At 33.0% G+C, this 26,421-nt stretch overlaps 1 protein-coding gene across 8 annotated transcripts in view; it reads right to left on the bottom strand.

The window, feature by feature from the left end:
* Nucleotides 1-965: 965 nt before the first annotated feature.
* Nucleotides 966-26,421, bottom strand: part of PPM1A (protein phosphatase, Mg2+/Mn2+ dependent 1A) — a 42,277-nt gene continuing 16,821 nt past the window's right edge. For 4 of the 8 annotated variants that reach the window (XM_019750765.3, XM_074327402.2, XM_019750767.3 and 1 more), the window contains exons 2-7: nucleotides 16,674-17,527; nucleotides 15,165-15,282; nucleotides 10,300-10,408; nucleotides 8,595-8,652; nucleotides 8,423-8,518; nucleotides 966-7,608 (exon numbers count right to left, since the gene is read on the bottom strand). In XM_019750765.3, the coding sequence (XP_019606324.1) occupies nucleotides 8,480-8,518; nucleotides 8,595-8,652; nucleotides 10,300-10,408; nucleotides 15,165-15,282; nucleotides 16,674-17,507 (1,158 nt within the window). In that variant the 5' untranslated portion in view covers nucleotides 17,508-17,527 and the 3' untranslated portion in view covers nucleotides 966-7,608; nucleotides 8,423-8,479. Of the gene's footprint in view, nucleotides 7,609-8,422; nucleotides 8,519-8,594; nucleotides 8,653-10,299; nucleotides 10,409-15,164; nucleotides 15,283-16,673; nucleotides 17,528-18,863; nucleotides 18,927-26,421 lie in introns of those variants that run through there. The other 4 variants (XM_074327406.2, XM_074327405.2, XM_074327404.2 and 1 more) reach the window with 2 other exon arrangements.

The following is a 26,421-nucleotide window of genomic DNA, read 5'->3' as shown; positions in this document are numbered from 1 at the left end:
TTGAAACGTCTGTGATTTGATGGGAATTTCAGTCTGCGCTATTAAGTGGTAACAAGAACAAAGAGAAAGACAAATACTTCAATATTAGGTTTTTAGTAAGTAATTAAGAGGGAAAATAACTGAAATAAACTTTTTTACTAAAAAACCACAAAAACCTAGCTTCAATTTTCAAGTGGAAAAGTACAAAAGAAAAAAAAAAAGGATATGCCTTGACAAGTGAACAGTACTAGCTACAAGTAAGCCAAGTAAATCCTTATTTGCCTCAACCGTACTTAGTTCTAAGATTTGCTACCTTCGATTAGGATGCCTCATTATTATGTGCTCATTACACATTTATTTTATAATGAACAAAATAAGCTCTTGCAGTCACATAAGTTCACTTACGTCAACAATTCAATGTACTCTAAAATCCCAATAATTAATTGTGCAAGCCTATAAAATAAGTTACACTTTCAGACAAGAATGGACACAGAAGTACAACCACTTATCAGAATCAGGAGAGAAAGGATGCATCCTGAACGATCTCTCTCTCTCTCTCTCTCTCTCTCTCTCTCCTACAAAGCTGGCAGTACGCCAGGGACACCAGGGACACCAGGGGGGTAAGTCCTTTTCCAGACCACTCCCAATCTCAACTCCTCAAGGGTGTAAGACATATGTATTATCTGTAAGACAATGGGAATGTTCTTGTCAAAGAGGAACTACTTCTGGCTTCTTTATTTTGGGGATGTTTTCATGAAAATAACCATCAACCCAAACTTACTGGCTTTCAAAAGTAATATTCCTAAAGTCAGAAATGGACAGGTCTAATTGAAATTGTGACTATCAGGTCTATCTTTTTAAGCAAATTAATCAAGTTCAGTTGAAAAAGATTCTCTTGAGGACTCCTAATAACTAATTTCAAATTTTCCAGGCCTCTAGCCAGAACAGAAATGCTGCTTGCAATATCAATCATAAATACACACACATTATGCAATTGCCTGTTTATTTAGTGGCACCAGTTTTGCAAACTAGAAATTATTTCTACTTTTCATCTCACATATAATCGGCAACCATCCACAGGCTGAATGCAATTTCTCCAACAGACTTGAAAACAAAAAAGTACATTCTTAAAGTTAGAACTGAATTCACATATTTTCTTTGGACCAGGAAATGGCACATAATACAAAATATACATTTGTGGAATTTCTTTAAAAGTTTGGATCACATAAACTGCAAACAGTGAGTGAGTTACTGTGAATTTTGTTATACACTGTTTAGGAAAAATATTTCTGCAGTTGTATTAGTTTTACATTTATAGATTTAAAAAAATCAATCTATAGATAATGCAAAATGCTTTTAACATGTAGATGGTCTCTCCACTTATAACATTTATACAAATTAAGTGAAACAAAATCATTTGAACATTGAAACCAACCAGAACTGGGGCACATTACTACAAACAAGGTATTTTCCTGCAGGTATGCTATTGACTTCGTTAAGGGCTACCCAGGTAAGACAATAGTTTCTGTTTCAAAATTCCCACAAATGGGAATGGACTGAATGTCCAATTTTGGCAACAAGCTAATGAATTTTTTCATAGTAGTTATATTTTAGTAGAAGTCTCATTAATCCTATACGTTGCAGTATATTAGATCCTATTTTAACATTTTGTATCAGTAAATAAATATCTAATTCCTTGGAATCTGAAATAAATTAAAAATTTAATGAACTCTTAATACCAGGAAGCTCAAAATCTTAAAACCTGAGTGAGATCTAACAGTTAGGTGTGTTGTTTGTGAATATATTTGCACTAATGCAGGTCAGAAACATTCCAAACATTCAATTTGTTGAGTTTCGAAAGTAGCAAAATCAGAGAATTATGTTATTCTCCAAAACTAGTCTCAATACTATTTTTTTCCACCTTTAATCACTCTCCTTTTCCCCAAAATACCACCTTTAAAAAGAACATTTTAATATCAGATTCCAGCGTAGGCCCACATCCACCTCCTCTATCTTTTAAAAAGTGAAACAATTCTTTAAAATAGAGTCAAATTATTTTGATGCCCTTGAAATATTTCTTATGGCTTTGCAGGAAAAAAGCTGATGCCCTATTATTATGCTATAGTATGGGATTTAAGCAGGGGCCCCTGAACTACTGCAATATTGTAAACTTTGGGGAGTTATGTACAGTGTATGCATTTTCCTGGGTAAGGAAGTTCCTAGGATTCATCAGTCTCAAAGGGCCTGTGACCCTAAAAGGTTAAGAACCATTGCTATAATGAATTTATGTCTATACCTAATTATTATTAATTTTGTTTTGCAGCTACCCAATCTCCTACACAAATCTAACTTACCTCAGATAGTACCATACAAATGCAAATGTGACTAAATGTCCTTTACTGGATCAGGAGTACTATAAAAAGAAAGGAAAAACTCTTAACAATTTTTCTAAACATTTAATTCAGTGACAAAGCTATTAGTAGAAAACTGGGTTTTAGAGCAATGAAAAGAACTGAAGGGTTGGGTTTTGTGGTAAAGAAACATTGCATTCATTTTTCCGTTGTTTCTATGTTGAAGCAGCAGTAATTTTTATCATTATTTCCCTTGCTGGAAAAATCAAATTATCTGAACAAGCAAAGGTTGGTTCTTGCTGGTTTATGTGATGCAACAGTTCTTAATGTACAGCTGGGTCCACGGAAGACCTTCCCATGGCTTTAAAAATTTGTAAGAGTAATCCTCCTCTGTTGTGCTCACTGCCATGGCCCCACCCCTCAGTCTCCCAAGTTTTCTTATTTTTGGCCGTTTTACATAGTATTAATTGGCCTTGGTGAGGTAATGCTCAAGAAAATGGAATTGGCCTGTTTCAGTTTGAAAAAAGAGAGAGAGAGAAACCACCAAGAGGGTAGTAGAAGAAATGAGGCAACATTTCGTGCAGAATAAGGGCAAAAAAAAAGTCCTTTTGTTATTATATCAGTTTAAACAAACTTTCCCCCATCTAAGTATATAAAAGTATACGGTGTGAACTACAATTTCAATACATCTTAATTTTTCTAATTGGCACACTTCTACTTGCTGGTAACATAATTAGGAAAAGATGGAAGCAGAAACCATGAGTTTAATGTATGTATAAAGCAGGTAAAAGGGAAAGAATCTGTGCTGAGGGGACCCAAACTGGAAATGTTCATTTGACAATGAACTGGAACCTACTGCCTCCCATCATTTCTGTATATAGCATTCTGACTATCAGTAATAACTAACACTTAACTGACACTTATTCTGACCAACAAAACAACACAGTATTATAACATTTGGAAAATGTATTCTTAAATATTTCAAGCATATTCTGAAGAAATGTATAATTTAAAACAAATACAATCCAAAACTCATGGCACATTAATGAAAAAAATAAAGTAAAATTAGGCTTCTAAAATTTTTAACTATAAAGAAGTCTTCCTAAATTCTAGAGGGAAAACAACTAATTAGAAGACTAGATGACTCAATTAAAAAATGGTCATCTCACCAGCAGGATCTACAAGCAAAAATAAATGAAACTCTTTAAGTTTCCTTCAAAGAAAAACCTCCAATGAGAAACATTTATATACTGAAATATTTACATAATAGTTTCTAATACCAAATCCTAACATGATACTGTACAAATAGCAATCAAAACAATAAAAGGCTTAAACCTCTCATTCAAACTTTATGAATTAAAAGTATACACATTATGAAATTCAAAATTAAAAGAAAACAAAAAACCCTTAACCAATTTAATCCCTTCTTTCAGAAATCACAAACTGAATTCCTATATGAATTTGTCCAGAAAAGATAGTGAAATTATTTTAAAAAATTAAAACACATAGTAATTATTTGGCTAAAATTGGATATTAACACTGGCAGTGTGTTTTCAAGAAAGAACAGTTTTACTTAGATAAGATAAAGTCAGCTACATATATGTGTGTGTGTGTGTGTGTGTGTGTGTGTGTGTGTGTGTGTGTATATACATATGTATTAAAATGCCTTAAACTCAAATTCCATCAATATTTCAGGGTTGGAGAATTCTAAGAAATTCATTACCTATTTCTCTGACTTGCTGCTCTCAGCAGGAAGAGTAAAGGCCATTTGTTAAAGGCAATCAAACATACTGAATAAACTTGAGCCTGATTAATCCAACTTTATTCCTATGCTGAGCAAAATTTTCTTTTGAATGAGCTTTTTAAATTTTGCAGAGCAGAAAATAAACAGAAGAAAAGAGTTTTCAAATGAATAAAAGAAGTAAACGAGAGCTCTTTAGGGCAGAGACCTGCCTTGTTCAGGTTGGATGACTGATAGTTATATTAACATACATTAGATTATAAATTCTACTCAAATGTAAACTCCTTGAGGGCAAGGACCTATTCATTTCTTTAAAGTCCAAGGTGTTTAGCTTAGAACAATGCTTTGAAGATAACTAGTGAATACATTTTGTGGAAAAGCAGTTATAAGCTGGATTACTATATGGTCAAACGGATGATCACTAAAAGTACTGCTATAATTCAGATTGTTTGAATTACATGATTGATTTTTCTTTGATCTAAATTTCTTAATGTTATGAAGTTAGTAAAAAAAATTAAGTGGCTAAAGCAGTCCACTAATTGCATAGTATTCTAGAAGCAAGTTAATGCATTATAATTAAAAATATGTTTGAAATAGTTCTAAAGCTGAGTAAGAAAAATACCTCTTGGATTTTTAAAAGTTAATGCTAATACTGAGAACTGCTTCTGTTATCTGTAAAAGTATATTCCCTAAGAAAGTAGCAATCAAGAGATTTACCTTGCTAAAACAATAAAAGATAGTGAAATTCCTTAACATTAGGGTAACAAGAGTCTGCTATACAAAATGAATTTCCTATTAAAAGCAGCAAATTGGGTTCATCCTATTAAAACATTTAAATGAAAGTACACTTTGAATAGTATATTATCATTACACATGAACTTTTTCCCTCCAAAGAAAATAACATATAACACATCAAAAAAATTTGAGGCATTGCCCTGAGATGCTAATTAGCACACAAAAGGGGGGGGTGGGAGGTCAAGAATTTAAGTGGTACAAAAATGAAGTGCACAATAGAAGTGCAAAAGTGCCTTGTAAAAATGTGGTTGGTCCCCTACCACCACCATTACCCCCCAAAATCAAGAACACACACAGTCCACTGTTATAATGTATACTTCCTTCCTGTATTTTTATAATCAAAAACTATATCTAGTATGCCAATGCTGACTCATGTGGAAAAGATTTAGTCTTCTTAGATCACACTTAATAATAGGTTTCTCTCACTTCCAAGCCTAATTTCAGTACTAATAACTTTAACAGAGGAATATTTTAACCTCCTCTGTTTTATTTAAAGACTCAAATTAAAAATTGCTCTAAATATGCTCTAATGATTTGAAATACAGCTTTCCATCACATATTTTACTTGTGATTTAAGATTTTGCATTTCAAAATCTAATTAAAGATTTTGAAATTTCTGCAACTAAAAACTTGAGTCTACTTAAAAAATTAAGGATCTGGCTTCTTGTAACAGGGATTTGGTTTTCAGTACTAGCATGCTTGGTAAATCTATACCAGAAGCACTGGTATTCATTAAATGCACATTTAGATGCTTGCAAAGCCATAACTTAAAACATTATCATACTTCGCACTCTACCACAGATTTAGACATTAAGCATTTATTTGTAAGTTAAGTACGGAATTGATTCTGTAATTCCAACTGTTATGAATTTCTAAATATAAATAGTACTTTTTTTCTTCATGCTAGATTAAGATATAAATTAAATACAATTAAGTTACATTTAGTCACCTCACAAATAAGAGGGATAATGAAAATATTTTGCTGGTATATAACTACTTAAATCTGAGACATTTCACATTACTTTTCCCACTACTCCCCTAACTTTACATTAGTTTTAAGTCTATATATACAAATATGTGTATTTCCAAGTTATGGAAAAAACAAATATAACAAAATTGATTATCTTTTATACAAAGTTTTGATTTTGTATTCAATGTTATATTCTAATAGTTTTCTAGTGGGGAATCTGCCTACTGAATGATTAAATTACATGGTGGTAAATACAATATTCAACCTAAAAAGACAAAAATACAGAAGGGCACAGAACAGTAGTCTTTTCAATGTGACAGATTTTAAAACTTACTTTCACATGCTTAATCAGAGGAATTTAAGCCTAAATTAAATTAGGTTATTTTTATATCTACAATTCAATAAGCTTTGAAAGTTATTTTTAAAGGCCAACAGCTAAATATTATCAACATGCTATATTTCAAATCACAATACATCTTAACTACTTGGATTCTAAAGACATGGGTCAATTAAAAATCACAGGCAAACACACTCACAAACACACACACACACACCTACCATAGAGTGTTAGATTGTCAAGCTTTGACAATTATTTTAATTAAACAGTAGGCAAATTCAAGCTGATACATATCTTAATGAAAATTAAGCAGCAAGAAAGAAACCCATTTTAAAAACAGATTAAGGAACAACAGAGACTTAAATCTTTTAGTCTTTCTAATGGAAGGGAAACAGTTCCATCTATGCCTTGAGTAACAGGATTTTCCAATTAAAAGAGACTAACATCTTTCCCCATGAGAAACTTCTCATTTACAATGGCATGGTGTTTTAAAAAGGTAGGGTAAAAGAGGAATTACACATACATGATTAAATTTCTTGTTTGTTAAATCAAGCTTTATTGATAAAATGGAATTCAGAATATCTTACTAGGAACAGCAGCAGGCCCAGCCAATCATGATAGCAAAAATGTGGCAGTCTCCTACTATACGTAGGAAGCTGCTGCTTATCAATTAATAACTAAATGTAAGGACTTGTAAAATAGGTGCAAAGAATCAAGGCATTTTAGCCCCAAGATTGATATTCTTATGAATATACTGTATTACCTGCAATACTCATGGCAACAAATAGAGAACAACCTAAAAGACAGTTAAATGAAAGGACCAGCTTTATCAACAATGCCAATCCCACTGCCAAGAACATTAAGATAGATTTCAATGAACTCCCTGGATGTTCAACTTTTTAAGATTTTGGAATTATTCTCCATAATCACGTGCATATTTGAATGCCTTGCTGACATGGCTGCTGCTCTCCCTGTCCCAACCCCAAGTCCAAACACAACATGACTTGAAAGGGCTATGTATCTGTTGCATCACACAACAAGCTAAACATTTCTTATAACTTTGATAGTGATTTGAAGCAGTTCATAATTAAATATGAGCATTTTGTACAAGGACAATTACACTTTACAAAAAACAAAATCATACAACAAAAATTGCTGGAGTCTGATTTACAACATGAATTATGGTTTGAAATCACGTTTACATAAGTCTCAAATTTACAAAAAAAAAAAAAAAAAATCAGTTCTGGGCTAGCTGTTGTACTGCTGAAGTTCTCTGGTGTAATCATTCTCACCCATATCATATGCCCTTCTTTAAAGTTGAGGATGGATGTTTAAAAGGTTCAGTGAAGTTGAGCTGTACTCTCCTTTGGAGGTGAAGGTAAACTCCATGGCAGAATGAGCGGTTTTACCACATATCATCAGCTGATGTAGAGTCCTTTATAAAAGAAAATAAAGCAAAACAGGAACTAAATTAAAGCTTAGAGGTGTCAAAAATACGTAACTTTACGGATAATGCAGAAAGGTTTGTAAAGTTGACTTTTAGGATATAAATGTGTTTTAAAGTATGTAAGTTTGTGTATGTGTGTACACGAAATATCAATATTTAACCTGTTCAAAGAATTAACCCTTTGTTTTGTTTTGGAATAAAATACTATTTGAACCATGATTTTATTATGAGGCTGACCAAATGTATTTCTAACCCAATAAAACTACTAAAATTTTTAAAATTTTCTTCAACAAACCCAATTTATTTTTAGAACACTACTTTTATTGCATATGAAGAAATTAAGACCTCAAGTGATATGAGATTTGAGGAGGCTTCATAATGCAACACACAAAATATTTCAGAGCTGTGCCCAAATGATTTGAAATCACCACTTTTCTGTAAACACCATACTACATCAGAACTATAACAGGAAACGTAATTGAAGAATATGGCATTCTAATGTCTATTTATATACACAGAATTCTCTACTTTAATATTTAAATGAAGTACATACTTCATGGTTCTTGGCAAAGCTATTTCCAACCACAAAAACTATTTAGTGGAGATGGGCATTCTGAAGTTCTTTTGCAGCTGCTTACAAAACTGATAATAATTGAAGATTCTGAGTAGAGATATCATTCCCGACTTCAAAAAAACATTTAGCGGAGGCAAACCTTCTGAAGTTGTTTGTAGAGGCTTTAAAAACCCAGAATAATTCAAAGAGACTTTCTTTCTTCTATTTGGAGAGAGGTTGGCCACTCACCATGATTATGTCCTCAATCACTAGAACTGTGGTGCAGGCAGAGTTCAGAGCAATCAATCAGGGGTGTGTGTAAGAGAATGGGTGCAGTGAACAGCTCTGCAAAAACAGGTAGGAAGGATATGCATTTAGAGTGGAGGGGAAGGGAAAGCAGAGGAGCTAAAATGCTACTTACAGTGTCATCGTTTTTGTAAGGATTCAGTCTATTGTAAACGGCTTCAATTACATTCCGCCTAAATTTTAAAAAATGCAGAAAGTTAATTCTTCTTCAGAGCATAAAACTATTTAATAACTCACAGCCAGGTGTTCATTAAAATGTCAAAAACAATCTTACACTTGGAAATTATTTTAGTTCTATTTCTACCGTCAATTTCTGCTAGTTCAATTTCTACTGTCTATTTAGTTCTATTTCTTAGTGTCAATAAGTGAGACTCACTTTAAGATACTTGGGGCCCAATGTTAAAGCAGAGGTAAATTTACTCTAAAGTGTAACATTCCACCTACCCAATTAATAGAAGACTAAAAGTCATTTATTTATTTATTTAAATCAGTCTATATGGTCAACTTCTATTTGAACTGGCTTAAGTGATTATGAGTCAGCAATGACGATGCAGTTCTTAAGGTAATCATACTAATATATTCTGGTTAAGAGCTGAATACTACTTTTGAAGTAGGAGTAACTTCAATATCTGTTGTAGTAAAATAATTTATAATTTGTACTCTTTGTAATGCCCCTTTACAAAAGCTCTACTAAAACTGAAAATGTGAAGTATGACATTTCCCTGACAAGTCTAGGAATTAGTTTCTGAAGCCTCCCTACTTCCAAAATTTATTTGAAGCAATTTTACGGACAACCATTTCATAAAAGGTCATATTGGAAAAAAACGTTTCCAAAAAAATAAAAACTTTGAACACATATTTTTCCAATTGCTGTTTAGTGAAATGATTATAAAGAATATGGCTACACTTATAGAATGCAGTAGAGAATCAAGGAAAGTAGTCAACATTTATATCTTTGTAGGTCAGTTATACGGATATCCGAGGTAAAAATGTGTTAAGCCTTAAATTATAAAATAGCTTAAAGTCTCCACTTTAGTTTACAAAGATGTAAGCTTCATTAGTCCAGTTCTATGAAATAAAGTGCAAAGAGAAAAAGGCAAGAACTGCATCCTCACACAATAATCCAACTAACCAGCAACTAAAACAACTGGGAAGTCAGATATAGAAAAATGGCCCAGATGCAGGAAGAGAAAGATGCTCATCTCTGGGGTGTTAAGTTATCCAGGGACTGACAAGATCAAATTATAATAATGATACTTAGAATTTTGTAGTGTTATGTAACTTAGTTTAAAAAATTCTTTCATTACATTATCTCACTTATGCTATATGAAGAAATGAATGTAACCCAAACCTCCACTAAAGACAGCCTTCAGTCAGCTGAAGCTGAATAATAATGAATGTCAACTATAATTTAATATATATATATAGTTACAGGATGTGGAGTACAGCATAAGGAATAGAGACAGTGGAAATGTAACGGCTGTGAGTGATGTCAGAGGGGTAGTAGATTGGGGGGGGTTATCACTTTGTGAGGGGTGTAAATGTCTAACTATTACATTGTTTTGTATACCTGAAACTAAAAAAAGAAAAGAAAAAGACAGCCTTCAGTATAGTCACAACCAATGACATTGTGATACCTACTCTAAACAAGCACCATATATTAATATCGAAAAAACACTAAACCACAAATTAAGTGTTTTGAAGACACAAATAGATAATAGCATCACTTTAGAAATTAGGTAAATGCACATCTGATAAACAAACACCTAACATTTTCACGTACTGAGATAAATCGTAAGAGCATGTGGACTGTAACTTACTTGCTTGCCAATTCACCCCCTGGTGGGAGGCTGGGGATGTTCTCACTCGCTAATGTGCGCATCACATGGACTAAGTCAGGGACGCCTTCCCCCTGCTTCTTTAGGATTTCTGGGAATCAGAAGTACTTTTTTTGTAAGTGTTATCCAAGTTTAATTAAAAAAAAAAAAAAAACTGAAACAAAGACAACTTAAGTTTTTAAAGATGGCATTTACCATATCTGAGATTTTCTAAACTGGTACAAGAAAAAAAAATCAAGTTGACCTTTGAAAATTTATGGCAAAGGAATGCACAAAATGACACAGAAGATATTTTTCATATTACTGCAAAGCATGAAAATAAACAAGACAAAAATATGAAAACAAAATTTCAGTTAAAATCAATGTATTACATAATCAGATATATGAGTGTACAAATGAGAACATTCTTCTTAAGATGCGAACTAGTTACTTCTGAGGAGATCAACTCCTTTCTTTAGACTGGAAATATGTTTCCTAAACTTTGCCCTGAAAATACACTGCACAGATTTTAAAACAATTTTAAGATTTGGAAAAAAAAAATAACCTTTAAGTATAGGGGAATTTACTGATTCTATACTAATGCAAATCATTTTACATAAATGCTTATATTTGCAAAATGATACTTAAGTAGCATGTGCAGATTAGGTTATGTACTTCAACACCATTCTCAGTTTAATTTTTGTCTAAACTATCTTTAAGCAATAAATAGATATATAATACCATTTTCTTAGTTGATTACTTGAAGCCTATAAAGCCTAAAGTCTAAATTTCATGACAAATTTTTTAAAAAGAAAAAAACTGATAAACCATACAACTGCATTTGAAATCAATTTCAAAACACGCAGTTATTAAATGGGAATATTGATATGACCTGCAGTGTTGTCATGCAGATGCATACCACAGAATACCAATAATTATGCACAAGCAACTTAAAGAACTCTCAAACTATTCACTTTAAGCGCAAGAATTCTTTACTTGGAATTTTAGCGTATTTATTCTAAATGCAAGATCATGCTAAAGGTATTTGTGTAAGATATATGTTAAATTTTGTTCAATTTTTTTGTATTTCAATGCCTATACTAAGATATTTTCTTTGTCACTGATGGGGTAAGAAAATTATCATTCTAGTAATCAATTTGTAAATACCTTTGAAACTAACAATGCATATAAAGATCTTTCATCCTCTGATCAAATCTCAAAATATTAATTCATCATTAAAGCCACATATTGAAAAACAGACAATGCTACCCATAGTTTTTTAAATGGCTCAAACTATCCTTTTAGAATTACTGCCAAATTTTACCATCTATTATATTTTGCCTTTAAAAAAACAAAAACAAAAACAAAAAAACCACAAAAACAAACCAGTCTTAAATCTGAACAAAAAGCAAGGATCTCAGATTTGGTTTGCCAAGTTCGTTTATTGTGTAATCTTTAACATCTAGTATATTTATTCTACATGGTTCTAATGTTGGAAATCTGCTGTACAAAAATAAAGGGATTTGATGTTTACCTAAACTGCACAATTTCACAATCTAAAGCTGTATTACACTTAACATACAGTCTCTGTTATGCCAATACAATTATTGGATAGATAACTAGACAACAGAAATGAACACTGATGATAAAGTCAATCAATGATGGTTTCAGATCTAAAAAACATTACCTTGGATAGTCTATATTTTATGTATCTTACATCTCCTTTATTAAAATATAAATTAGGATATTTTAATTGTGAAGAAAATTACAGGAAGACAAATTCTTAAAAAAAAATAATGTAATGCTTTAAAAACTGTTACTATTTTCTATTCTACATGGGGTAATGCATTTAAACTATCTGACCATCAAACTACACTAGGCTTGCTTTTTCTGCTTTTAAAACATAAAAAGAGACACATTTTAAGAAATATTCCTTTAATTGCTCTTGGACTATACACTTTAATTAGAATTGTAAAAAGACTGAATGCTTTTTTTATTAAACAATATTTATATCTATAGAAGATCTATGTTTCACATACTCATAATATAGACAATTTTGCTCCTCCCCACTCCTCTCCACCAAGTTTGAGGGATTCTATCAATTATCTCCAAATTAGCAACTTTAAAGTTGGGGCAGTCATTAGCAAAGATTTTAAAAATATGTATGAATCTTAAATTGGCTTAGAAGGACCACAAACTTAGGCGGTATGGTTTAAATTATGAGTTGAATCTTTTGAGAACCCTAGAGAATCAAGTATTTAGAAGGGCACAGATAATAGGAGGAGAGCTGAAAAGCCTGTCCTTTTCTGTGGTATAGACAGAGAAGCCAAAAGTATTCAAAACAAATAAAATGAGCTTTAGTAGGTCACAGCAATTTAGTGAAGGCATGTAAAGAAAGAGAGAAAAAGGTATTCGGTGTGTGTTTTAGAAGCTAAATGGAGTATTTTTCACTTTTTTAAGACATAACTTTTACAATGCAAATAGTTACATTCTTTCTATGTTTTTAAATAAAGTAACAGTTTTAATTAATGTAATATTTATTCTCTAGTTTCAGTCTCATCAAATCTCAGTAAAGAATATCGTATTTATGACATAATGATCTCCAACTGAACGATACAAGTGTACTAACACAACAACATATCAAAAATATTGAGTATTATAATGTAAACTCTGTTCAGGTGGCAATTCTTGCTTGATAATAAGCAATATAAAACTTAATAGTGCAACATAAAATTATGTATCTAAAGCAATTTACAATTGCATCAAAAATTTAAGAGTGCACACTAAAAAGAAAATTAGAAACTTATTTCTAAAATTTAATCCCATTTCATAGTAAATAAAACTAAAGTACTTCTTCTTTCTTTAAATCAGTAAGAAAACATGTAAGCCCAAGCTAAAATGCCAATAAATTAAGTATCAACTTATCCCAATATGTATTCCTCCTATGGTTTCATACTTTTCCACTAACCAGCAGTCTGAACCAACGTGATACGACTTGGTACCATTCTAAATATTTTATTTTCCTGTATTATATATAAATAACTTATGTTGAAATGATTCATTTAAAATATAAAAATTCTAAGACCCTTCGTAATACTGAGGAAACACACTCATTAAATAGTATGTCCAATGAATGAAATACTAAACAGTACATTCACATAGTACTAGATATATTACTACCAACCAGGGGAGAGCAATAAAAATGTAATAGCAGCTCTAGGTTTACTGTAAGTCAAAAATCAATCATGATTTTAATATTAGATCAATTATAATTGATATCAAACAGTAATAGGGGAGAAAAAATTAAAATGTATATTAATTTTAATAATGTAGGCACAGCAGGATTTAGTAGTGTGTAGGTCAATGCTTACATGCTATTAGAGGTCTTTAACGTGCAAAGTAAAGACATTAGGAGCACAAAATGCATTTTAAAGCTATTATAGCCATGTCAAGCTTTCATGCTTAAAGAAACTGCATAATTTACATGCTTATTGCACATATGCAGTAAATTGGAATTCTCTGGGGAGAATTAATACGGGGTGCCAAAAATATGTATACACATTTTAAGAAATGTTATCTATGTATTACTTTTCAAAGTTGAATTGAATTACAGTAGCAACGTGTAGTATGACATTCGCTCAAAAGATGGCGTTAATCAAATGCATGCTAGTGTTACCATGCGACAGGAAGGACAGTCAAAGAAAATGGTGGAAACACGGTTGTTGTTTGATGAGCGCAAGACCATTTGGAAGTGGTATTTGAAATTTGAGAACATTCTCCTGACTTCTACCTGTGGGGGGACCTTAAAGGATGTGCTGTACCGTAGAAAACTGGCTATGCTGGCGGTACTTCAGGAAGAAATTGAAACGGCATGCACAGAGATACAAGTGGACACTTTGGTCAGTGTTGCTCAAGCAGTAGTTCGCCATCATCAGAAGTGTCTGGACGCTGATGGTCACCACTTTGAGCACCTCTTGTCCTTGCAGAAGTCAAACGTGACTTGTATTTATCTTTTGTCATCAGTATATATTATTACAATTTTAATAGTTTTCCTGTCTTAACATGTGTATACATTTTTTTTTGGCATCCTCTGTATTTATATCAAGTAGTAGCTGCATCAAAGAGCTTTTAAATTTTTTCAAATATTTATTTAAAGGCATTACACTTGAGAGTTACAAACATCTTTCTAATTGTCTCAAAGTAATATGCAGAATTCTGATAAATATACTCCTGGAATTCCCAACTTATTTCTTGATTTTATTCAGCATTTACATTTCTGCCAGGTAGAGATCTAGTATTCTTCTATTCAGGTCTATGTTGTCCAGGTGAGGCAGTTTATGGCTTAGGCAAGAAAGCCTTAAAACAGTTTAAAATAAATTTTTAAAAACTGTGGCACATGAAAGTTGTTAATAACGAGGATGTGATCTTCAAGTTATTAAAAACAAAACAAAACTCCTATAGATCTTAAATTCACATACATAGCTTTACAGAGAAAGATGGTATTCAAATTATCACCATCAAAAATAATCTGTTTATAATGAAGTAAACCACAAATCAAACTTCCCTGGCGTAAGATTACTCATGCCACTGAATTCATTAAGAATTTTAAAGCATACAAATACATGAGCCTTTTTAAATAAAAGTATCCTGAACAGAATGTACAGGGACACACTGGTTGTTATTTCTAATGTAACTGATAAAACAATCGCAAACATCTAAACAGCTACTACAGAAATGCCCTTTCCCACTTTCGTACACTAAACACTAGATGTCAAAGGCATGTAAAGATCTAAAAGCTAAAATGTTAAAGTTTGATTGTGTTGAGGTTTTTCTTTAATAAAGCTACTTATTTTTGTTAAATGATCCACCTTCTACTCTGCTTTCCAGGTACTTGTCCAACTCTGCTTCCTTCTTCACTGCCTCTGGTGATACTTTGGGTGCATTTGGAAAACAGATCAATATCACACTCATGTTGTCTCGACTTCCCTGGGAAGAAAAGAGTTTGAGAAAATATTTTGGTTTTCTTTTTTCTCTTGAAAGTTTTGAGAAACTTTACAGCCATGCCAATTATAATTATACTTGTTCTAATGAAAATACGTATTATTTTTAAGAAGGAAAAATAAATGTTGTGCAGGGGGCACCTCCCCCATACACATATGGTATATATAGTATAACCAACACTCTAAAAGACAGGAGAGAAATACTACAGGTTAAATTCCATTGCAACAAATATTTTAAAAAATTCTATAAAATAAAAATATTTCTGAACATTTACTGGTGGCCTACTTAACTTGAAGTCATACCTAAACACATAGACATACATTCAACTCAACAAAATGAAAAATTCTAGTGGTATTTCTTACAAAAAAATTTGACCTATAATAAATTATAATAAATTGAGGGGCTAATTAATTTGTTTCATAAGTAGAAATATGGAATTAGAAGTAAAACTACATAAAGTTTACAAACCAGTTTTTAACTTTCATAATTCAAAAAAATTGACAACTTAGAAAGCATATTCATTTTTAAAGACACCTAGGTGTTCAAAATGCTGTAATTAAAGATACTTGAATCAATGTTGGACTCCCCACAAATCCCTTTCCTATTAGTAATTGAACTTTTACATTTTAACTATTAATTTCACTATATGGGAAAATTGACCTTATACCATCACTTTAAGCAAACAATACAAAAGATTTAATACTAAAAATAATCTTGGGGGAAAACTATAAAATGTAGCAAATGATAAGGTATTGAATAATTTTTAAAAAGAGTAGAATGCAGAAGAGAAAAAGTGGAATCTGAGTCATAATTTACTAATAGCTGAATCTGATTTTCCAGATAGTTTAAACAGCTTACCTGAAGTCATACAGTCTTATACCAAGTTCTTCTGACTCTGTGTCCAACACTATTTCTATTACATCACACCAGATGATCACTGAATTCTCTTTGTTGGTGCTACAGATTCATTAGACCATAGTCTCAAAGTACGAAATGTACTGAGATACCACGGTAAAAATAAAATTTTAAAATCCTAAAATACTTTTTATTTATAGACACTGAGGTCTAATGCCTCACCATCCCCTTTTCTAAAACATGCGCTTTGATATAATCCTTCTACCTTTGATAATTAGAAAGCTCAAGTAGTCATGGTTGCTAAGAGACTAAACATTTAGATTATAACTTTCGCACATTTGGTAATTGGGTAATTTATTTCTAAAAAGTGTTCCTATAGTTTCATAACCAGTGAAGAATATCCTGCAATTGTGCCAAAAACTTATTTCTGAGAATTACAGGTCCTAAGATGATTTAATACTACAGTAGTACTTAAGATGGCATTTAATTATTTTATCTTTTTTTAAAAAAAGTCTAGCTACCTTATACAAACAGGTGTCGACTACTTCATTGCAAACTTTCTCAAGGTCATCAGTGACTTCAAGTCTGGATCTTACAAAATCACAGAGCTCTTCATTTCCCATAACATCCCAAATACCATCACATGCAAGGATAATGAACTGATCATCTTCTTCAGATCTTTCAATATCATGGACTTCAGGCTCTGGTGAGACAAGCTGTTCTGTAGGACCTTTTCCATGGACACATTTGTAATCAAAGTCCCCAAGGGCCCTCGATACAGCCAGAGAGCCATTCACACGCTGAATCATTACAGAACCACCTGCATTCTGAATTCGTTCTTTCTCCAGCGGATTACTTGGTTTGTGATCTTGTGTGAAGAAGTGAACTTTCCTGTTCCTACAAAGTAAACCTCTCGAGTCTCCACAGTTAATGAAATAAGTATGTTGAGGAGAAATTAAGACACCCACAGCTGTTGACCCACTTCTATCTGCACCATGTTTCTTCTCTGACATAACTCTCATGTGTTCATCAATCTCCAGAAAACCTGTTCTGATTCCATTCTTTACATTTTCCACAGAAGGTGCTCCTGCAGACCCTTTAAAATCCTGGTTATTGGTGATGTGATCTAACAAATGCTCACAGCAGTATTTGGCAACCTGAGAACCAGCATGCCCATCATACACAGCAAAGAATGACCATGTTTCAAGTCCACTTGGCAAACCAATCACAGCTGTATGTGCATCCTCCATTTCAACTCGCCAGCCTTGCATGCTGCTTAGCCCATATCGCAACCCATTACCCTGCCCCTGGGCATTATGTTTTTCCATCTTTGGCTTGTCTAAAAATGCTCCCATTATGTCTTGATCCTGTAGGTCTGCAAAAGAAGAAAAACAAGAAAGTTATTAACTATTTTATAAACAAAATACATATCCAATAACCTTTTTAAGAGGGAAAGAGTTACAAAGAATGCTTTCAGTAAGAATTCACAACTCATGTAATAAGTAGACACTCATTGTATTGCTGGCTTGGATCCTGGAGATTAACAAGAAGAACTGGGGGAAAGATTGATCAGGCTCAGAATGGACAACAGAAAGAACTAAAGCATCAGGATAAAGGTTGCAGACCTGATACTTTCTTCAAGGCACAACCACTTGAGGTAGAAAGAAGACTTTGCAGTGGCTATCAACTTATACAAACCAGGCCAAGCAATGAAGGATGCATGTGAATTTCTTAGGGAATCTCAGAACTGAGTTGTATGTATATATAAATCAAGAAAAGCCCAATGAATTCACAGGACATACCAACAGCCTATCACTAATTCAGACATCTTAGCTGAACATTCAAACTTTCCAAAGTTTGATTCTGACCTACCTAGTTTTATTCCTACTCCATCAACCCTGTGAAAAAGGAAGAAATGATCTACTCTCAATGATCCAAATTTGCACGCTCTTTTCTTTAAGCCTCTGTTCATGTCAGCCCTATTAACTGGAATCCCTTGCCTCTCCTCCCTACTTATAAAAAACGTATACCCACTCTTTAAAATCTAGCTCAAATTCTACCTTTTCCATAGGTTTTTCAGTCTTTGATAAAGCCAGTAAATTATTAAATTACCATAAGTGTTCAGTTCAATTTTCAAATTGCAAAACAATTATGTATATGTATATAAAACAAAACTTATTATACAGGGGGTGCCCCAAAAATGTATACACATGACTTTTGTTCATCTTTTGTTACTGGTATATATTGAGTATTACCATTTTAATACAGTTTTTTTCCTTTCTTAAAATGCGTATACATTTTTTTGGCACCTTTGGCACCCTCTGTATACAACAAAATTAATCTATAATTTACTGGTATTCTATTAATCTAGTAGTAATAACGTGGATCATTATTAGTATACTCTATGATTATTAGGTATAAATAGTAAAGGAGATAAAAGGGTCTAGGGACAGCCCTGTGGACAACCCTGAAAGTTTAGCTAATCTAATCCTTTCCCAATAATCAAAAATGATTGATTATTGGAATGGGGCCACAAAGCAGGGAAACAGTTGGTCAGGATTTATAATAGCCTAGGAATGTAGAGACTTGGGGTCCAAGTCATCAAATGAGTCACAACTGAACACAAAATAATCTGAAAAAGATAGAATGACATGTAATGGAGGTGAAGGGGAGATAGATACTAGGGGGCAGGGATGGGGAAAAGTACCTACATCAATCAGGATGCAGCTATGAGACCAGGGCATTGATGATGTTGGTGATGCTAAGCTCCGAGAAGAAGCTAGGAGAGAAAGGGGAAGAAGACCACCTCTAAGGAAAGAAACAGTCTACCAGCAACCTCTCCCTGTTCTTTTTCCTTCTAGGGTAATACAGAGGCAGAGAAGTCTAGCTGATTGGTGCAATAAAATGATCTCCTGCCTACTCCTCTGCCCTCCATTACAATTCCACTAATGGAAGGTAAATAATGAAAACTAACCATCATTCATTCCTTATTTGGCAACCTGAGAACCAGCACACCCATTATACTCAGCAAAGAATGACCATGTTCATATTCATGACCATGACCACATGCATCAGATTACCTTTCTGACACCAAGTTGATACACATGATGGCAAGGGTGAATGTTTTGATTGGACAAAGGTTAACATAATGATGAAACCTTAATAGCAGACAATGTTTAAGAATAATTCTAAAAATAACTCTAAGTGTTTTACAAGCATTACCTCATTCATTCTCCTCAACAACCCTGTAAAGTGGGTAATATTATCATCTCCAATTTACAGATGAAGAACTTTAGTGAGACCAAAGAACTTGGCCAAGGTCATCCAAGTGATAAGTTTAGATGAATCAGGACTCTAATTCAAGCCTACCTGATTTTAAAGCACCATTTACTACTAAGGCAATAGCTCACAAAAAAATTATCTGTGGACCTTTTGAAAAATTAAGATTAACAAACCAGAATTTCCAGGGTAGGGCTAGAACCTCGGCATTGGTGTATCTGTGGAAAAGATTAGACAGAATGCCTAGATGCATAGGTAGGTAGATGATTGAACCATGGTGAGGGTAAGTCATCTGTTTAAGGCAAACAGTAAGCTGCCTCATCTCTGTACCTTGACTCCTTTAGCGAGGCTAAGGGGAGCAGGAAGGTATTATATTTAAGACTCCTGATACCTACTAATCTAGCATTTCTTATCTGTACAATGAGCTTATTAATACTTACCTCTGAATGTTGCTGCAAGGTTTAAATGAGGTAATGGCTACAAAGTAGCCATATAGTCTGGCAAAAATGAGGCAGTCTGGCAAAAATGAGGCACTCAGCAAATGGAAAACTAGTTATTACTATATTCCTACATATACAGCCACATCCAGATTCTGATATTACATAACAGGGGCCTATCTCTTTTATAGAGAAGTCCAGTAGTTACTTTCCAGATATACATATAAAACTACCAAATAAATAACTCTTTGAAGATAAACAGGGTACACTTTCTAAAAACAAAACCCAAATCTTTGAACAATATATATTAGAAATGTAAAAATGTAACAAGTCAGCCATGTGTTAAAATTTTAGGTCCAGCTTCATAGCAAATGTAAAAATATAGTCAAGGGCAAATTAATAATTTTGTAGTTGGACTTTCACATACTGAAAATAGGTGATTCAAAAAAATCTTACGTCCGAGGATTGAGTAATTTGTAAAATCCTGGTGAAGCAGCCAACTATAGTTATATAAATACAGCAGATGGTTATGTAAATATAATACCAGAAATTATTTACTTATAAATACTATTTTTAGTCATCTTCCATAAGTGGACCACTAAAGAATATTTTATTTAATCAAATTATTAAGTTGGCAATATCTATAAATAGTAGACTCCAAAGGGATTCAATTTGCCCATGAAAGTCTAAGTCAGTTTCTGAGAAAATTCTAGTTCTCACCTAGTCTTAAATCTACTGTGAGATCATGCTGGATTTTATCACAATACTAGCATTATCCGTTGATCTGAACTTTGCAAAACAAAGTATTATGACAGTCATAGGACTGAGTTTATCTCATCAATGATATAACCAGAAAATATGGTGAACATTTTTGTCTTTTAAAACCAAACTAACTTCTAAACTGAAAAATTCTAAGGTTGGGCCAGAAAGTCATTCATAAAGGTTCAACCATTGTGCTTGTTAAGTAAAACTGATCTCATAATCATAGCAAAGAGACTTGAACCAATTGCAATTTCTGGCAAAGCCAATTTCAAACACTCAGACTAAATAAATGAGAAAAAAAAGAGCATGTATTTTTAAAAATTCAGACGTTAAAGGGGGGTGTGGGAGGCACTCAGTATTCACGTTCCTAGTTAGGTAGCTCCTAACTAGGAACTACCCATCAAGATATGAGATGAATGAATAAAACAATTTTAGGCTGTCAATTAAAAAAAAACCTCTTGAAAGTCAGTTCATGGAAATGAAAAACAATCACTGAACTAAAAATGTCAATACACAATGAATGGTCAGTTGGAGAACACAGAAAAAAACAAACAAAAAACCCCCTAAAAAACCAAACCAATAAATGAGATCACCTCAAGGAATTCTTTTAGAATTCAGAAGGTCTTTTCTCATCCTGATGATTCCAAACATATAAACCCACCCGCATTTGTACCCATACTATTTTCATATCTTTCTGTTATAATAGAGGACTCTCTGTCCTCTCACTTAAGACAAATCTCTATTAGAGCTTTGGAGTCCATGCTTCAAAGAATCTTCTCAGGAACCTTATACTATTATTCTCTTTTTCTCCTTTATAGTCAACCTCTCCCTTTCAACTGGAGTACAACTTTTAAAGACATTCAAATGTCACCCATTAAAAAATACTTTTAAGTCTTTATGTGACTCATTCCCCTCTAGCTACCCACGTGCCTCTCTTCCCTTTATAGTTCAGCTTCTTAAAAAAAAAAAAAAAAAAAAAAGGTCTGGCCATTCCACCAAAATGAGCTCCTCCAAGTTGCTTAATCCGATGAACGTTTTTTAGCTTTCATTTGATTGACTGCTCACAGCAGCACTCAACACAACACTCCCTCTTGAAACATTTTTCCCATTGGCTTTGCAAGATGCCATACACTCCCAGCTTTCCTCCTGCCCCTAGCTTTTCCATCTTTGTCTCCTTTGCAAGCCCCAATCTCATTTCCCAAGCCATTAAATGTTGACATTCAAGGCTTAGATGTAGACCCTTTTCACTCCATTCTGGCTCCCTAGGCACTCTTTCATATATATGCACCTTTTGCCAGTGAATACACCATTATCCATCAAAGTGAATAGAAACCAAGAACAACCTTTGACACCTTTTACCTCATCTCCCATCAGTCCATCATTAAGTCCCATGGATTATACTTCCTAAATATTCTCAAATCTGCTCCGTTTTTTTCTCTAACACCTTAGTCTTTAAGCTACCATCACCTCTCACTGCATCATTCTATACCAGCCTCCTATTTTGTCTTCACATGCATGCTAGCCTTCTCCAATTCACTCTATAAACCCAAGCCTAAGTAAATCTTTCAAAATACAAATTTCACCATATCTGTACTAAAAGTTATTCCATGGCTTTTGGGGGATAAAGAACTGCTTAACATAGCTTACGTGAAGGCCCTGAGTAGTCAGGACCCTACCAACCTTCTCCAGACTTATCTCGCTTCATAACGTAACCCCCTTCTCTGCTCCAACCATACGGGCCTTCTTACAGTACCTAGTACTTGTCATGCTCCCTTCCTCCAAATAAGATAAACACATGCTACTTCTGTTACCTAAAAAACTATTCCCTTGGCTCTTATTCCAGTGAATTTGTAGTCATTCTTCAGATTTTAAGTATCAGTTCTTCAGGAGAGACTCCTTTAAATAATCCTAGGTCAATTCCCCAAGATCTTCAATAAACATTTGCTGAATAAAGGAACTACAGAGCTATAATCAAAGAAATAAAAGACATTTTCCTTCAACTGACGTCTTCAAATGTGATGGAGACAGGGAGGCAGAAAATATTTTAAGGTACAGAAGGACTCAAAGTATGTACTCATACCACCTCCTTTATGAAAAATTCAAGAAAAAATTCCAGCCAAGCAAACATCTTACTCACTATGTCTTAAAACTAAGTTCATCTCTATGACTTGTCATTAGTGTAACTCTTTAATAATATTACAGAAAAAGTTAAAAATGATCTGCTTCTTAAAAATAACAATCTAGAAAAACAAAATCCTAAATATATAAAGTAAAAATAACTTGGGAAATTGCCCAATTATCCAAAGGGAGACACTCCCTTTATGTCTTTAAATTCTTCACATACTACAGCAAATCATATATGAAACATCAAAAAATGAAAATATATTTTATAAGATAAAACTTAAAAGTTATATATCTATCCAATACATGACTTTGGTCAAGTCCTTGAGCTTAACGTTTAACTTTCCTCATTGATAAATAAGCAACTTTGAATAATTGTTCTAAGAACAATTACCATGTTCTGAGAATTGTGTAAGAAGTGAGTCAAGTTCTAGGAATACCTAGGTAAATGGCATTAGTAAATTAACACTTTAGTCTAAAATAATGGTGATGAATTCCCATTAAAAAATTCTTATTCTCAACACCAAGATAAAGATAAGAAATAAACAAGAATATTTTACTATAGAAAAATCAACTTGTAAGGAATGAAAAAAAAAAAAAAGGCAGCTGCCAACCAGGACCGCAAGCTGGTAGCCTGAATTTGACCTTCACATATATTGTTATCTCATCTCCCTCAACAGCATGGGTTCTCCAGAGTCCGCACTATTCTTTACTGAAGGCATCCAGACCATTTCATCTACTTTTTCGCCACGGCATCTGAGTTTGCCTCATTTGGTAAAGAGAATACCTGTTGATTCTAACAGCACATAATCCACGGGGATTTATTCTAATCTGATTTTTCACTAATGTGGCCAACTCATCCTAAAGTATCAAAACAAAAACATACCTGTTGTAGGCCACATGGTGGCTCCTAATGGTATCAGATCCTAATCCTATAAACGTTACCTTATTTGAAAAGAAGTCTTTGCAGATGTTATTAAGTTAAGAAGCTCAATGGTGGGGAGGGGGGATTATTTTGGAGTATACTGGGGCCTCTAAATGCAATTGCAAGTGTCCTCATAAGACAGGCAGAGAAGGTTTGACACACACACAGAAAAAATGATATGAAGACAGAGCAGAGAGAGATTTGAAGACACTGGCCTTAAAGATTACAGTGATTTAGCTACAATCCAAGGAATGATGACAGCCACCAGAAGCTGGAAAAGGCAAGGAATGCATTCTTCCCTAAAACCTCCACAATGAGCACATTCCTGCTGACATGACACCTTGATTTCGGCCCATTGAAACTGATTTTGGACTTGTGACAGCCAAAGCTGTAACAGAACAAATGTCTATGAAAAATAAGAAACTAGAATAAGAAAAGTATTAGCAGAGCTAAGGAAACAAATTTAAGAGATAAAAAAAATATTGTAATATTTTAAATCACCGGAAAAGCAATAATGAGGAACAAAGAACCTACAGAACACAATCTGCAAGGGATAAAAACCAAAATAAGAAAAAAATCATTAAGTATGCATAAGAATAAAGGGATCAGAGTATATTGGAGAAAAGGTACAAACAACAGTTTAATTAGTATATTGTAAAAAGAAAATCAAATAGTGGAAGAGAAATTAAACTTTAAAAAAAGAAGAAATTAATACCAAACTGAGAGAAACTGTGAACTTGATGATTGAAAATACTAGATAATTTTAGTAGAAACTGATCAACACCAAAGCATAATTTGTGGAAGATAACGAATTTCAAGAATACAAGAATTTAGACAACAAAATATATCCCCCCAAACAAAAACAAAAACAAATCAGGCTCACCTCAAACTTCTTTGCAATGTCACATGACAGGCAATAATAAAGTAATGCCTATAAATGTTGAGGATAAAAGGGGATATTCCAAGAATTCTATGCCCAGAAAAGTTGGCATTTATGGTCTAGTATGAAGGTAATAGAAAGATATCATCAAATACGCCAGCACTAAAAAAGTATATCATCCATGTACCATTCCTGAAAAGATAGACTGATGCAATCAAGATATTAATCAAATAAGAAACTCAATAATGAAGATGTCATAGAATGTAGGGCTTTGGGGTGGGCAAAATATACCAAGCAAAAACAACCAAAAAGAAATCAAGGGTTGCAATTTTAATCTCAGACAAGGAAAGCATTAGGAATAAAGCAATAAACAGCGTGAGTGTCTTTTTTAATTGATAAGGGTGTACTCTAAAATTATAATTTAATTTATGAATTTTACGTGCTAGATATTTTTATGCCAGACAATTCATAGCAAACCTCTCAAAAATACTATGTGCTGAAATTAAGACTATATATTCTGTTCAAACATGCTTAAAACATTAATAAAAATCAAGCATTTATTGAATTTTATATTGGAAAACAAAAGCTTTAGTTTCCTAACATACTACCACCTACCTTACCCCAGGAACCAAAAAAAAAAAAAAAAAAGAAAGAGAAATAGAAATCAAATGATCCAGACTATATTGTCTGACTTTGCTGTAACAGCAGACATTGGTAATAATAAAAAAAATTCAAACATCTGAAAATTGCTTTAAAAGCCATGCTTCTAATCATCTTTGCATTGAGCTTCTATATTTTCACAATTACAAAATATTTAGAAACAATAACAATGAGAAAAACCTCAGATCAAATTCTGTAAGATATGATCAAATCTTTTTCAGGAAAACTCACACTCTCTTACTAAAAAAAGTGAAAATCAGTATATTAAATATTCAACTCAAGTAAAAAGAACAAACATATACACAAGACCTAAGGAAAGCTGAAGGAATATATTATGAAAGATTAAGGTACATAAGCATATAATAAGTCATATGAGAGAAACATGAGTAAAATAGGTAAACCACTAGTTAGCCTAAGAAAAACTATTATTTAAAATTAGAAACCAAACAGGTTATACATACCTGACAGATAAAAAGGTGTTTTGTTGTTGTTTTAGTTTTTATAGAACACACTGTATAATTCTTTGCTAATAAATTTGAAAATATGGAGGAAACTGACAATATTCTTGAAAAACAAATTACCATTTTTTTTTCAAGAAATGAGAGAATAAAGACTAGTCACTCTGGAACAAAATAAGAAAGTTATCAAAGAACTATCCCTCAAAAAAAGCTTCGGGGCTCATAAAAAACAAGAAACAAAAAGGCTGAAGAACCATTCCAGGTTGAAGAAGACCAAAGAGATATTACAAAAAAGTGAGTAAGTGATTGTGCACTGGCTTATATATACTTATGTGTGCAAAGAGAACATGCATGTACACACACAGAAGGGTAAAAAACAAAGTTTATAAAACAAATATGGTAAAATGCTAACAATTGGTCATGTAGGTAAATATGGAAGTTCACTGTACCCTTTTTTCAAATTTCTGTTAAAAGTGCACCGGGCAAGACAATTTGATAACCAAGATCTTTGAAGTCTAAAAGAACACATAACTCCTAAATTACCTAACGAACAGAGAAAAAAAGAATCCCACTTCTTTTTATAAACATACCATAATCCTGACATAAAATTTGACAACGATAGCACTAAAAAACCTATAGTCTAAACATAACTATTAATACAAATGCAAAAACCCTAAGTAAAATATAAGCATTTAATATAAATCACCAAGTAGGATTCATTTTAGGAATTTATCTATGAGCCAACAT

Source organism: Rhinolophus sinicus, chromosome 3, assembly GCF_057876585.1.
Source record: "Rhinolophus sinicus isolate RSI-liver-muscle chromosome 3, RSI-T2T, whole genome shotgun sequence".
Taxonomy (NCBI): Eukaryota; Metazoa; Chordata; class Mammalia; order Chiroptera; family Rhinolophidae; genus Rhinolophus; species Rhinolophus sinicus.
This window is presented reverse-complemented; position numbering and strand designations above follow the sequence as displayed.